Source organism: Dipteris shenzhenensis, chromosome 24 (genome assembly GCF_047967505.1).
Source record: "Dipteris shenzhenensis isolate YYH24624 ecotype China chromosome 24, Dip_SZ_1.0, whole genome shotgun sequence".
Taxonomy (NCBI): Eukaryota; Viridiplantae; Streptophyta; class Polypodiopsida; order Gleicheniales; family Dipteridaceae; genus Dipteris; species Dipteris shenzhenensis.
This window is the reverse complement of record NC_141619.1, coordinates 38,749,267-38,765,285: the sequence shown is the minus strand read 5'-3', so window position 1 is coordinate 38,765,285 and position 16,019 is coordinate 38,749,267. Positions and strand designations below refer to the sequence as shown.

General features: G+C 46.3%; 1 protein-coding gene across 3 annotated transcripts in view; it reads right to left on the bottom strand.

The window, feature by feature from the left end:
- The window catches only part of LOC147886581 (Glycine cleavage T-protein family), a 147,244-nt gene that overhangs the window by 126,661 nt on the left and 4,564 nt on the right, over positions 1-16,019 (bottom strand). For all 3 annotated transcript variants that reach the window (XM_087395456.1, XM_087395457.1, XM_087395458.1), the window contains exon 2: positions 3,181-3,282. In XM_087395456.1, the coding sequence (XP_087251582.1) occupies positions 3,181-3,282 (102 nt within the window). The remainder of the gene's footprint in view (positions 1-3,180; positions 3,283-16,019) is intronic.

The following is a 16,019-nucleotide window of genomic DNA, read 5'->3' as shown; positions in this document are numbered from 1 at the left end:
GCGAACTTTGAGTCCATTAGCTCCTCCTACTAGCGAATCGAGAGCCGCATCCTCGTGAGACCTGCTGCCTAAGAGTGCAAAAAATAACCCAAATCCTCTGCCACGAAGACAAAGAGGAAGGAAGATAGAGAGCAGCTCTGCCAAAGTAAGCAAAGAGAGTAAAGGCCTCCCTCGTGTGACCATCGATGAGCATTTGATTGGCACTGCCTATTAGCATGGCCCATTAGGACATTTAGTCCTAGTACACCTAGTTCACTAAAGGACATTTGTCCGTAGTTGACACTTGACTTTGGGGCCATATTTTGGCCACCCTTGTACTTTCTTTGCATTCCAACTTGGTTCCATAGCTTTTCACACTCAACACTGGTAGCACAGCATTGTTCTTGATCCATCTGGATCCCCCCTTACTTGCATATGTGGTAATGCCATTGCTGGTTCGATTTTTGTCGGTGTAGCCCTTGATCAGTTTTCTTCAACAATTCAATGGCTTGCTTCGGCTGCTCCTTACAGCCCAACCGGCTACGAACAGCTCTAGCACCAACAGACTCCACGCAATCACATACCATTTGCAACTTCTAGTCAATCTACGCCAATATTACAATGCCATTTTTGCACTAGGCCTTGCTAGAGTACTATCTACTGTAGCAGCTTGCGCTTAACTGGTAGCTTCCAACAACCAGTCTTTGCACCTCTTCTTGCGACCAGCAAGTATTGCCAACAACTCGTGCAACATCTAGACAATATATAGAATTCTTCCATACAGCACCCATGCAACACCGGTACAACATATGAAATTAGTCCAAGCAACGTACGGAATTCATCCTTGTAGCGTCGGTACAATGTCAGAAAGGTACCCATAGAATGTTCGTCCAAAGTCCCTATTGCATCAAAAATCTATTGTCCATACAGTTTGTGCAGTTTACCTTTCATCTTTGAGCTTAAAGGTTGATTTAGCATGTTTGGAACTTTCGGTACTGCTAAATCTGACAGCTTTTGAGTCTATCAAAGACACTAGGCAGCTTCAGTGCATTTATCCTCTCTTTTTTTTTCATAGAAAAGACTTCTATCAAGTATGAACAAAACCTGCGAGAGCAAAAAGTCAAGGCAGCAATACATCATGCGGTGCATGAGAAAACACCGCTCAAGAGGAGGTAGAAAACAACCTTGTAGTAGTCTCAGAGAAAAAAGGGGAGCTCCCCCATTCTCTGAAAAATATAGCTCTCCTATTAGAGGCTGCACGTGAGGACCCTGCATGGTCACCCAGATGGCCATCAGTGTATGTATAGTGTCTATCCATATACTGGCCAACGTATAAGAAGGGTGGACTTGGGATCCATCCAAAGCCTCTGTGCATCTGGCTCTCCGAATATGCCACGCTATACTCACCAGTATCTCCCAAGAAGAGTCCACACACACATGTACAGCTCTAAAATGTGAAGCCAGAACATCATCCAGAGAGCATGGCTCAACTAAATGGCGACGAATCAATAAAGCCCAAGATAAGTCATGTCTCTCATAAAGACTTGGCAGCCCAGAAAGAGAGATCCAACCAGCTAAGCCCCAAGTCATGAAGGGGCGACTATAAAGGTACCGAGAATCTTGGGTGTCCCCTTCCAAATTATCCTGGCCTCTCTACAATCCCAAAGGCAATGTTAAACTGACTCCATAGCAGAGAGGCAGCTAGAACAAGTAGGGTCAGCACCAAACCTGAGCCTCCAAAGGTTCATGGCAATCCCGCCATGAATAGAACGCCAAAAGAATAGAGTGATTTTTCTTGCTGAAAATCGATAGATGCATGAACTTGACCTGAGCAGTGGTGAGAACCTTCAAGTTGGCAGCAACGACTGAGCTTCTGAGATTGAAAGGGGGCAGGACATAAAGGCTATTGCTCTGATGCCATTTGTTGGAATCAGAGATGCAGACGCAAGGGGAATAGAAGGGATCCATAGCTGGCAGAGAGTAGCAATGTACGACAGGAGTGGAGAGCAAAACTGGAAGTTAGATCTGAGGCAAAAGTACTGGATTGATTGATGTGATAGGTGAGTTACAAGCCCCATTTTATAGGCTGGACGAGCCTTATCTTCCACACAACACGACCATCATTGATGATGTCACACAGAATCAAATTCAATCACTTGACCTTTCTGACTCACACACAAGTCTCAAACCAAGACACATGCCACACTCACACTGAGGGTGAAACCACTCTGCTCCTGTATCCCTTGTGTAGAGGCTTGAGTGGGATACTCAGGATTCCACAAATGGCCACCTTATATGAGAGTCTGCCCCCCTAACCCAGCCAGGAACTAAACCTGAGCCAAATAGGGTCAGTTGGCTCAAATGCGCTGACCGAAGCAGACATATCAGCCAAGCAAGCTAGCAGAGTGGTTGTCCAGATTTTAAGTCTGTCTTGTTGAAAATTGAAGCCACTCAGATCTCTAGATTTCAGTCACCTTTCAGCCTTCCTTTTGCTGTAATTTTTTGCAGCACTTGGCCGGATAGTTGTTGCACTTCCTTGTGCACTTTTGCCTGCGATTGGTGGAGCTTTCCTAGGAGAGATTTTGGCTGTTCTATGCACTGTCCTATGTCCCATTTTGAGGTTCTCTCTTTGAGCACTTCAGAGTGAGAGATTGAACAGAGTTGTCAACATAGTTTACTCGTATTCCACTGTGGGGGTTGTAACAGCATGCTGCCCTTATTTTTATGCCCAACCAAGGAATGTGTTTGCCCTGCCTAGGATAAAACACCATTGAGGAAGCTATGTAAAACCAACGCAAGAATTTTTGAAATTTTGTAATTTTCTGTACTATGAAGGATCTTTTATATGGGAGTAAAAAGGAGACAAACACCTTGCCAATAAACCAAAAGGAAAAAAGATAAATCCACAAGCAAGTTTTGAGCATTGCACAAAATAGAGGATAGTTTTTGGGGGAGGATGTGAGAGCTCAAGGGAAAGTTGTGCTGATGGAGACGCTCTCAGAGGAATGGCAACCATACATTGACAAGCAATGACATTATGCAAATATAAAATTGGGGAGACGCTCTCAGAGGAATGGCAACCATACATTGACAAGCAATGACATTATGCAAATATAAAATTGGGGAGACGCTCTCAGAGGAACGGCAACCATACATTGACATGCAATGACATTATGCAAATATAAAATTGTATCCACTCACTGCAACACCATTGGTAGCAGCTTTGAGAGCTTCTTCATCATTGCCAAAGGATTCAACAACTCCTCCTTCTGAAAACTTTGCTCCCATCTCCCTCATCGTAGACTGAAACATTCCAAGCAGACTGATAATTAAATGTCCTTACTAAAATGAAAAATCGGGGCCTCCCCTTCTTTAATGTTATTTTATCACATCGACAACAGCCTAGTGGTTGAGCTGTGAACATGCTCAAGCTCAAAAATGCAAGTTAAAAACAGCTTCCCTTTTCTGACCACAAAATCCTACAAAGAGGCAACAGTTAAAACGTGCATGCTATGTACTAAAAATTCACAATAAACACATTAAAGTTCTCTACTTCAAAATAAATAAGTTTAAAATTGTCTCTACGGCATTTGCCAACACAAGCATGACTTGCAGATGGAAGTTTTACTAGCAAAAGAGAAGTAAAAAGGAAACATGTTTAACATGACTAATCCTAACAGCGAAAGGAACAAATATACTATCACTGAAAACTTCTTGCCACCCACCCAATAGAAACGAATTTGGTTGGGTACAACTACGCATTTCAAAACACTCGAAAGATAAAACATTCTGAAATTTGTTGGAGAAATCATAGCCAAAGAGTGTGTTTTGGTGTGTTGTACTAGGAGTTCTAGCAGTGGTTTTATGTGTGAGCGCCACGTGTCACTTCCCATATGCATTTAGTACTAGAGAATGTGTGCCTATTCTATAAACGCTTGTACTTCACTTGTCACATCCATGATGATGAAGGAATGAAAGCCTTTCCATTATGTTTTCATTTGAGTATCATTTCCTCTCACCCTCGCCTCTCTCTCTCTCTCTCTCTCTCTCTCTCTCTCTCTCCCCCTCTTGCTCCTGCTGTTCCTCTGCCTCTCCACTCCCGCTACGCCCGCCCCTCCGCTCCTGCTCGCTGCTGCCCCACAGGAAGCTCCCGCTCCCGGCCTACTTCTCCCACTCCCGGCTCCTGCTCCCAGCCTTCTACTCCACACCTGCGTAGCCCACCGCCCTGCTGCGCTCTCCCGCTCCACACCCCCCGCGCAGCTCCTTACCCTCCACCGGGGCTGCCCACAGCCCCTCCTCCCCTACCTACCCCCTGCAACACCTCACAGCCCCCCCCCCCCTCCCGCCACGCCTCAGCCCCTTGTGGGCAGGTCCCTCCTTCGCCTCTCCTTCACCTCTCCACCTCTTCACCTCCGGCTGCCCTCCACATTGCAGCTCCTCCTTCGCCTCTTCATCCTCCTCCACCTCCAACTACCCTACCTTCCTCACCCTGGGTGTGCAAAGGCGGGGCGCCTCAGCTTCAGCCTCTATCCCTACTCCGACTTCAGCCCCCACTTCAATTTCAGTTCCAGCCTCAGCTCCCTCTATCTCTACTTTGACCTCAGCCCCCGCTTCAGTCTCAATTCCAATTCCAGTCTCAACTCCCTCTACATCCTCACTTTCGACTTCAGCTTCCACTTCAGCACTAGTTTCAGCTACAGCCTCTACATCCCCAACTACAGCTACAGCCACTATCAATCTCATGCCCATGGCACCGGTTGTTTCCTTCCCTTCCTCTCCTGTTACAGCTCTCGCACCACTCATGACACCTACTTCAGAGGTGCCATACACTGCTCCACATTACACTTCACTCTCCCCTCTACCTCTCAGTCAGCCCACGCTCACACATCCCATTGGGACTACCTCATCCATTCCACTGTCATTTCCGTGGACCGTACCTCACCCAGTCACCGCCCAGCTTCTGGACTCATCCCCACACTTTCATATCACAGCCATCACACTTTCAGCTAGGACACAGGTGGGCTGATACACCAGACGCCTAGGATACCTTGCTCGTGGAGGTACATAGTGTCTGTGAGTGCGAGATGGAGCTGACACGCTTCGCACGGGAGCAGGTCCACTTCAACCAGGAGCAGAGCCGCATTATACAGGAGCACGCAGGGGCCATTCAGGAGCAGGCTGGTCTCATTCAGGGACTCAGACAAGATATCCTGCAGCTCCCGCACGTCACAGCCATATACACAGTCCCAAGGAGTACCCAGGTCGTCAAGGCACAGATTGCGAGCATGATCTGCTATTGAGGAGACATCCAGATGGGTTGACGTGGCCAAACGAGAACCTGCTAGGGTAACCGTTTCGGCTGCCCTCATGGAGGCGCAGCAGAGAGCCAGTAAGGCTCTTAACATCAGAGCACGCAGGATGCCACGCACTGAGGCTACACCCATGGCAGAGGCGACTGCTTTCGTGGCAACTACTCTAGGTGTGGCTGAGCGCAGGATAGAGAGGGCATGGCGGGTGGGGAGAGACTCAACCAAGAGCAACCCCTGATCATACGTTTCCATGACACTCAGGCATGACTTTCAGCTCTACGACGCGGGTCAGTCCTTCGAGATCAGCCAACGATCTCCATGGATGAGGACCTCACCCCTCTACAGGTTGAGGAGAGACACGCTTTGCTGCAGCTGCACGATCCGGCCCGGAAGGAGGGGAAGTGGGCAGTGGTACCAGAGGGATGACTTCTAACAGGCCCCCGTAAGGCACCAACCCCCTCTCCTACATAAGGAAGCGGGGTCCATGAGACTCAGATATCCGAGACCCTATCCTACGCCATTTGGAACTATAATGGTACCTTATGGTCAGAACCAGGGAACTTCTCAATATCCTATACAGGTCACGACATAGTCTTTTACACAGAGACACATTAGAGTCCAGAGCGACCACTACCAGTAGTCATCGGGTATACATGGGAGTCTGCCTACACAGATGAGACGAGGGATACAAGGGGAGTTCGAGGGTAAGGTGGGAAAGCAATCCTTTACAGATCCGCACTTTTGGGGACCATTTCAGTAGAGCAAAGAGATGCACATTCCAAGTTTCTTTGGATCCGGATTCAGCACATGGACAGCCGGGATCTGTTTGTTGCAGTTTGCTACTTCCCCCTGAGACCTCCCACTTTGCTAGAGATATTCGAGGTGAGGATGAGACATCTCCATTTGCTGCTCTTTATCAATCCATTGTTGACTTTTCTAGCCGCGGAGAAGTCGTCCTAGTTAGGGACTTCAACACGAGGACAGGCGTCTGTCAAGTACTACTCCTCGACTTCACGGATGATTCTATACAGGTGCGTAAAACCAAGGTCATAATCTTCAATACATCTCGAGCCATCATGCGCCACGAGCAGTTCACATTTGATGGGTCACCTGTTGAGATAGTTTAATCATACACCTATCTTGGGGTTGTCTTTTCCAGACCCATCTTCACTATGAGACTTGCGATACAGGCACGCTTGAGCAAAGGATATGCTTCATCGGCCAGACTACAGAGGCAGTGCTTCCGCTCGCACTCTCAGGATCCACGGACCAAGGGGTTGCTTTTTGACCAGCTTGTTTTATCATTAAACACAATTATACTATCATTTTGTGGCATCCTAATTTTCATGAGTAGTTATGCCTTCTCTCCTCCATCTGCACTTTCTTCTCTCTTGCCATGATGTTGATCTTAGGAGCTGTTGAGAATCAATCTCAACATCATGTGTCATATTATGGATAATGCACACAAATCTACCAAGTGCTAAAAAGGAAGAAACCTAAGGGATTTGTATATATTCATCCTTTACAACTAATTCAATGTACAAGTGATCGTTCTAGCTCTACCGTCTCTTGCTGGCACTCTAATTGAGATCTTGCTATATACAGATGATGTCGTACTCTTATCATCCTCAGCAGAGGGCCTCTAAAGGCACTTAGACACGCTACAGTCTTTTTGTCAGTCATATAATTTGAAGGTCAACCTTCGCAAAACCAAGGTTATGATCTTCAATACATCTCAGGTCGCTATGCATCGAGAGCAGTTTACCTTTGATAGGTCCCGATCGAGATTGTCTCATCATACACATATTTATGAGTTATCTTCTCCGAACTTATTTTCACCATGAGACCAGCGATGCAGGTGTATATCCAATATTATAGATATTTCAAAAGTGATCGAAGTGATGTTGTACAAAACTCCAAAGTGATCGAAGTGATCCAACATTATAAATATTTCCAAAGTGATTGAAGTAATGTTATAGAAAGATCGTTGAAAGTTGCATGCTCTTCAATACAAACTAGTTGCATGCTCTTCAATACAAACCAGTGAAGGAACAAAGAAGGAATAGACATGGAAAGCCTATCCTACAAAAGATGAAGCCGTTTTGCAATGGGTCCCTCGGCAACCCGAGATTGCCGTACATGAGATTGATTGATTGGAAGAGGAGCTTAGTATTCGACAACATTGACCCGTGATTGTCATTTGGAAGATGGATCGATTGTAGGAGGAACTATGGGAAGGCCTTTAATATTATAAGGACCCACGGTTTGCGTAGTACATTGCTGAAGGCTCCCACTATGAGTAGAGGGCACACCTCGCCGGCCACACTAGAGAGGTAGTGCTTTTGCTCACACTTTCATAACCCTCGAACCAAGTGCTTACTTTTTTACTCCTTGGTCCGACCTGCGGGTATGTATGGCAGCCTTTGTTGGTGGCCAAATCTGTCAGATACTAAGTGGGCTCGTGTGGAGAGACTACAAGTACTCACGTTATCATGAATGTTTCGCAGTAAGCCGTCAATTCCTCACCAAATCATCCAGGCTGAGTTTGGATCATCTCCATTGCAGCTCGATGCAACATTTCAGGTCATCACCTACCTATATCAAGTCAGGGCATATGAGGATTGCACCTTTGGACACAGTAGATTACCGTGGCTAGCATTGTCCTCTTCTATGGCTCTATCAGATGCAGGTGACCAGAGGTGTTGGTTTGCACAGACAGTGAGGTGGTTTGAGCGACTGCTCCACATGAACAGACTTCCCCCCTTCCAGTACAGCATTGATGCACCGTTCTCCCCACTACAGTATCACGAGGTCATCCAAGTCATACGTGAGGATCTTCTGCAACCACACACATTCCAGACCTGGTTGGAACGGAGTGAGCTTCCAACGAATCTCAGCTTCTACAGAGATCATTGCATACATATCTCAAATGAGGGGTTTATTGACCCACTGAGATATACATGGATAGATTTAACCCATTCGCTGAGGATCTCTATTGGGCAGTTTCAGTTCTCTTCACATAGACTCAATATTGAGAGTGGCCAAGCAGAGGGTTTACCCAGGGAGAGACGTATATGCACAGTTTACTATGAGATCTGGGGACGCTTCCATTGTCTATTCAGAGATAGCTCTGGATTGTTATCCCAATTCCTCTCTTTTCCATATCAGAGATGCTTGGCCACGTTCATTCATGAGGCAATCAAACATCGTGAGTGCCTACTTCGATCACAAAGACAAGAGGAGCATACCTTGGTAGACTCTTCTCAGAACATGATCACGGCATTCTTCCAGCCGGACCATACAAGCTCCCACTCCACGCAATTGAGATCTAGAACCATTGACACGACCGCTCAAGCAAAGGGTTGATGCACAGATTATGCTTGGGGACACTCCCTCCTTGTTCAAGCAGAGGGTTGATGCACAGATTATGCTTGGGGACATTCCCTCCTTGTTCAAAGTGGGAGCGCGACCGACACGAGGCACAATCACCCTTGTTAGGCGTAGAGCTGTGACCAAGAGACAACACAAGACTACGCCCACAGGCAACCGGTAGCATTCTATCTCTGATTTTATGCTCTCGCTCCCCCACCTTGACAAGGAGGGATAGAGTGGACCACAATCGTGACATTGGAGCATAGCATTCAAATGACAGATTATCTGATGATGATTATGATGATAGTGACGATGGAGATGACTTAGTCTAATATGACTATGTAGCATTTATCTTTTGTTTTCTCCATGGGTGTTGATGCTCGTTAGTGGCTCCACCCTTTCAGCTTGCTTGTATCAGGTTTCTCACAGCCTCATAGACCCATCAGTCTTCAGGAGACTTTGATAAACTTGTGTTTCTTTCTTCCTTTAATAAACTTTCTTTCTTTCCGAGACCCTATCATGTACCATTTGGAACTATAACGGTACCTTATACTCAGATCCTAGGAACTTCTCGGAGTCATACACAAGACGAGACATAATCTTCTGAGAAGCCCAAACATGAGCAACTCAAACAACAGTTGAAAGGTGAGGTTGATGACATCAACAACTGCAGAATGGCAGCGGCTTGCAGACAAACAGCACGGGTGTACAAAAGGCAGCCATCACAGCCTCAGCCTTAGCAGTTTCAACATCAGCGTCAGCACCAGATCAGCCTCAACGTTAGCTCTTTCAGCTTCAGCCTCAGCTTTAGCATTGTCATCATTATCATCATGATCGCCATCATCCTCATCACCATCTTTGGTGGCAGCAGCACCATCGTTGTCATTGACACCAATATCAACATCGACATCGACATCGATGTCGGCATCAGTGACGGCCTCGACAGCCCTCCTAGACTGACCGCCACCGTACCCCGTTATGCCGCCTCACAGCACGCCTCCTTCTGTCACCCCTACCCCTCAGCCAACCACCATTCCCCTCTACAGTCGTACTGACCTCAGAAATGTCTCCCCACCACCCTCAGTCGTTTGACCGTCTGTCCCTTAGTCCCCCATTCATGCCCTACCGATATTCATCACTCCAGCCAGACCCGATTCCACCTAAGGCTTGGGACCAGATCATTATGGAAGTTCACTGCCTCCGTGCACAAGAGATGGAGCACGATCGCCTCATGCATATCCTGATCCAGGAGATATTGTAGCTCTATAAGGAGGTTGCGGTGGTAGCAACAGACCCAAGCAATGGGCCAGCAGTGGAGGCAAAGATAGCCACCATGCAATTGGCTATCACAAGAACTTCCAAGCAGGTGGACGTTGCAAAACTAGAGCTTGCAAAGGGCACCGTTTCGGACACCATCCTAGAGCAACAGCAAAGGGCCAGCAACGCTCTCAGCATCAGAGTATGGGGGATCCCTCGCACGTCCACCACTCCCATCGATGATGCAACTAGCTTCGTGGCTTTGTGGCTTCTGCCTTGGGAGTTCCAGAGTATGGGATTGAGGGTGCCTGGCGCATAGGACAGGGCCCCACCCAAGAGTAGCCTCTTATCACCTCTTTATGCAGTACTACGTAGACAATTAGTTCTACGGGAGCAGCCTGAGGTCTACTTGGATGAGGACCTCACACCTTTGCAAGTAGAGGAGAGAGACACCCTTCTAGAGCAGCTGGACATTGCCCGCAAGGGGGACAAGTGGCTTCTGACAGGCCCCTAGCGGGCATCTGCTGGCTCCCCTACATAAGGGGAGTCTATGAGATTCAGAGCATCGAGACACTGACCTACACTGTTTGGAAGTATAATCGTACCCTAGGGTCAGATTCAGGAAATTCCTTAAGACTTACACTTGACGAGATATAGCTTTTTATGTAAAGACGCATCAAAGCCCAGAGCACCCTTTTCCTGTAGTCACTGGATACACGTGGGAGGCAGCATACCTGTTAGAATTATTGATATATTCTAGGCAGTGACCAATGTAATGACTATAAATGGGTTAGGGGACTTTTCCCTCATTTAGAGGTTTTTCCCCCTAACCACAGTTAGTTCACTAACTACGGTTAGTAAAGGATAAGGTTTGTCACTTAGACAAAACCTTATCCCCCCTTTGTATTTCGGTTCAATCTTCTATTGCATATTTGATGTTCAGCTGTCACACTCTCTAGTTTCCTGCTCTCTCTCTCCATTTTCATCATTTGGTATCAAAGCATCTAGAGCTCCCGGACCTGCTCTCACCCACAAGCTTCAGCCCAAGCGTGAGAAGCTCCCTACCAACGCATCTTTCCGTACAGCCATAGTTGGTGGCTGTTCCGTACAGCTTTCGTACTAGCGCCATCAGTACCAGAGCTGACATCCGTCCCAACATCTGCTGTACAACAGCTATCTGCCGTACAACTACATCACCTATCCGTACACGCTACTAACAGTACTGTGCATATCTGTCGTACCTATGACAGTTGCATATCTGCCATACCTACAAGCAATCCGTACAACACAGACTTCCATACCTACAAGCAACACTTGTACATCGTACAACATATAGCGACTATACTACTCTGTTGTACGGTGATCGTACAATTGCCATCTGTGCAGCTCACCTTGTGCATCCGTACAACGTACGGTGTACCTACACCTTACATGCGCACGTGTGACCATACAACCGTACGGTGTACGGTGTACGTACACATCTCCCTGTAGCAGTCCGTACAACTAGTACGTGATTGCTTCGTTTGCAGGTGTTGCGGTGGAGAAGACTCTCTGTGCAGGTTATTTTATTTACAAGTACACTTTGCAGGGAGCCATTGATTGGCTATGGATTCAAGCAGGTGCATTTTAGGATTGTGGGTGTGCTCATTTGCACACATTGGCAATAGAATTTGATTCTTTTGCAGATAAATTGCAAATTGGGGATTTCAGTCAGTTTTCCCCTTTAGAGTTACAATTTCTTGTAAAAATTTGGGGCTTTTTGCTTTACACTGCAATTTCTTGCATTTTTGGGGCTTTCAAACAATTTGCCCTCGTTTGGATGCAATTTCCCTGAAGAAATTGGGGCTTTGGGCATTCTTGTCATCCTGCTTCAACATGTATCCACTTGCTTAGTACTATTTCTTTTTGTTTTTCAATAGTATGCTTATTAAGAAATGAAATGTTTTCCTACTGTTCAGTTACGGACAATGGAGACTAGGTCTAGCATTTGAAAGTGGATCCCCTTGCTTGGGGTTATGGGCATTAGTGACCCACAAGAGTGATGGCCTCTCTTTGAGAAGGACATCTGGAAACCACACCCCACCTGAGTACCCAAACATGGGACCAATCAAATGCACAGATTGCATACCGACCTAGGAACCATTCAAGAGAATGTTCCCTGAGCTTTGGATGTGGTCCTGGCAGCATGCCAAGAGTAATGGAGATACAAGATAAGACAACAAACAAATGAGCTCAGTATGGCTCAATTATGACCTTAGAGTACGTCAATAGATAGTCTAAGCTGTTAGGAACCCGTGGGTGCGATCAGAATTGAATTCTAACAACTTTGAAATTTTAGGGTTTTTGGGAGTGACACGTGGCAGCTGGCACGTGGCAGACTGCCACATGGAATCTGAGCTGGCAGGTCAGTCCACCTGTCCCACACATGTGGCAGCATGCATGGCAAGTGGCAGGGCATGCACGCCAAGTGTTTGGCCCCAAATCTGGTAGATTTGGGACAGGTTGTAGGCTGTCCTCTTTGGGACTGCAGCCGACCAAAAATCTGGGACAAGTGTCCACCTTCCACTCCAGGCCTAGGGGGGGGGCTGAGCCTATGAAAGAAGGCCTCTCCCCTTCATTCCACACATGAAAATTTTGTCACTTTTCTTCTCCCTCCTTTTGGATGATGCAGCAGAACCTCTCCAGCTCCTTGGGTGCAGCCAGCTTCTCCCCATGCCATTCTCTCACCTCAGCAGCACTTTCTCTCTCTACAACAGCACATTCTCTCTCTACAGTTCCAGCCCCTCCTCTCCCGAAATCTTCCCCCTCTCAGCTCTTCTGGAACAGCAGCAACATCCTCTCTCCTTCACCTAGCCTGGAGCAGCCACAGCCCCTTTCTCTCTCCTGCTGCAGTCTTTCTCTCTCTACTGCAAAATTTCTCTCTCTACTGTTCCAGCCCATTTCCCTTGCAGAAATCTGCCTTTCTGTGCACCTCTGGAACAGCAGCAGCTCCTCTCTTACATCTCCTCCCTTGGGATCAGCATTGGCACTCTCTCTCTACAGCTATCACTCCATAAAAGCTTTCTCTCTCTGGCCTATGGGCTGTTTTTCTAAGCTGTTCTCATTCCAGCCCCATTTCCACACTCTCCTCACCCAAGGTAGCTTCAGACGCATCAAGGACTTCATCTACAAAAGGGTCAAGTCACGAAGGGAGCCTGTATTGTCAAAGTTTATCTCATTTACAGCACTATTTCATGTTGTTTCTACTATCTTTCTAGAAACTAGTGCTTGTCTCTAATGTTGGATGTAAGTGGTGATTGTTGCAGGCTTCTTCCTTGTGGATTGGGCAAACCAAGAGTTGAAACCTAAGCTTAGAGTCCTCTTTTTTTTTTTTGTCTACCTTGTACATATGCTCTTGAGTCTTGTATCTAGGTCCTAGGTTTTCACTGAGTTCATCAGTTTGGAAGGTGCATTGCACCTTGGTCTTGTATCTCCATTTTCAAGAATAAAGTGAGCCTGGATAAGGGGGGGGGGCCGTCTTGGCCCCTCAATCATATTGCATTTTCCAATGATGTCACTTTGTGTTTAAGCTGTATAAGTCTTAATTCCAGCTTAATTGCAAACTCGTAAGTTCAAGTATATGTGTTTGGCAACTCACAATCATCTCATTCAAACGCCTCTGCAAAATCCGTTGTCTGAATTGATAGAAAGCATCGAGTAGTTTACAATTCTGATGCAATTTGGCAGTGTACAAGCATTTTGGGACTGTTGCAGGCAATTTTGGACTCATTTTGAGTGACATTGCAGACATTGGCAAGTTTTGCAGTGTTTTTTTGGCAGATTGAGAGCATTTGCAGGATAATTGAAGTGCATTTTGAGCCTTTAATAGGCTGTGACAGTATTTGTCACTATGGGCAGATTTTTCCCTGCAAATTTTACTTGTGCATTTTACATCCCAAGAAGGGATTTTACTTGGTCAGTTTGCTGTATTTTTTAAGATTATCTGGTGAAAATGGCTCAGAACAACCCCAATGAGGTGTTCGGAGTACTCACACAGGAGGATAAGTTGGATGGCACCAACTACTCCTTGTGGAGTTTCATGGTTCGCAATATCTTGGTTGGCAGACATCTTTGGGATTATGTCAATGGAGATGAAGCAAGACCAGATATAGCGGCTACACCTGTCACTCCTACAGCTGGAGGCAGGGGTAGAGGTGCAAATGCAGCACAAGTAGTTGAAGCAGCTGCTCCAGGAGCTCCGACAATAGAGCAGAAGAGATGGGACTCTAGAGATGCACAAGCTCTTTCAGTAATTTCTCTTTCTGTCAAGAGGTTCATTATACATCATATTCGGTCATGCAAGACATCTATGGCAGCTTGGGAGATACTAGAGAGTATGTTTGCAGCAAGAAATGATGCTAGAGTTTCCTTTCTGAAGCGAGAGCTTTCCCATACGCATATGGATGAGAGAGATTCCATGAATTCCCACCTCACAAAGCTCAGGATGTGAGGGAACAATTGCTGAATGTTGATGAAGTCATTCCAGATTCAGAGATGATCACCACCACTCTCAACTCTCTTCCTAAGTCCTATCTCAGTTTCCACACCTCGCTGAATTTGTCATTGAGGGGAGGCAGCAATCCTCTCTCTTTTCACGAGTTGGTAGGACTTTATGTTGCAGTAGGAACAGACTCGCAAAAATATGGCAACACGGGCTGGCGAGCATGCCATGCTCTCCAAGTTCAAGCCCAAGGGTAAAGGGCAGCAAAAGCCACATGCCAATCAGCCCACAAATCAGCATAAAGCTGATTCAGGACGGCCCTCTAAGGGTGATACAAATAAGCAGAAAAAGAAGGGCATCTGTCATTATTGCAAGAAGCCAGGTCATTATATTGGAGAGTGCAAGAAGCGCATATCCAAAGAAAAGAAAAGGGATTCCGGTTTGATGCATCAGCTCCACATTCTCATGATGGGGGAGATGTTCCAGCCAACTTTGTGGAAGAGCACTATGCCTTTCTGTCTTGCACTTCAGATTTTTCAGTGGGTAGTTCAGATGCTACAGCCACTAATGATGATGACCCATATGCTTTCTTGACTTGTAGTTATGATCCTTCAAAGGATGAATGCTCTCTTAGTGTCAATGAGACACTTCATACTTGGCATTTTGACAGTGGTGCTTCACTTCCAAGAAGAGTCTGTTTGTATCTCTGCATCCTCCACCCACCAAAAAGAAGGTGACTCGTGCGAATAATTCTTCTTATTCAGTGTGTGGAGTGGGAGACATTATTCTCACATCCACTCATAGCATAGATTTCAGAATTTCAGATGCTCTCTATGTGCCAGGAGTAAAGAAGAATTTGCTTTCAATGTCCTCTCTCAATAGAGGAGGATTTCATGTTGTTTTTTATGATGACAGGTGCGCAGTCAGAGACAAAGAGAATGACTATGCCTTGATGTTGTATGGCACTTTGTATAAAGGTCTTTGAAAAAAGATCCGATTTTGCAGCATTTCAAACACTTTGTAGCTATGGTTGAGAATGAGACAGGACTCAAGGTGCAGACACTTCGCACAGATCAAGGGGGAGAGTATATGTCTCATGAATTTGAGGCATTTTTGAAGAAGAAAGGCATCACCCACCAGCTTACAGTGAGGCTTACACCTCAACAGAATGGCAAAGCTGAGCGGAAGAATCGCACTGCCATGGAGATGGATAGATGCATGCTCACAAGTAAGAAGTTGCCTCACAGGTTTTGGCTTGAAGGCCTCATGTGTGCCAACTATATTTTGAATCGGGCTCCTACAAAGGCTTTGAAGACAATCACTCCCTATGAGGCATGCATGGCATGGGAGAAAGCCTTCAGTGGACCATTTCAGAGTTTTTGGTTGTATTGCATATGCCCACGTGCCTGTGGAGTTTAGACACAAGTTGTCAGATAAGGTACTCAAATGCATTTTTGTGGGATATAGTTCACAAAGCAAAGGCTATCGTCTCTACAATCCTGCTACACGCAAGATTTTTGTTAGTGCACATACACATGCTGAATTTCAGATTCCAGCTTCTTCAGATGATGTGTTTGAAGGGATGCTTCCTATAGCATTTGGTTCCCCTGCTGAAACTCAGA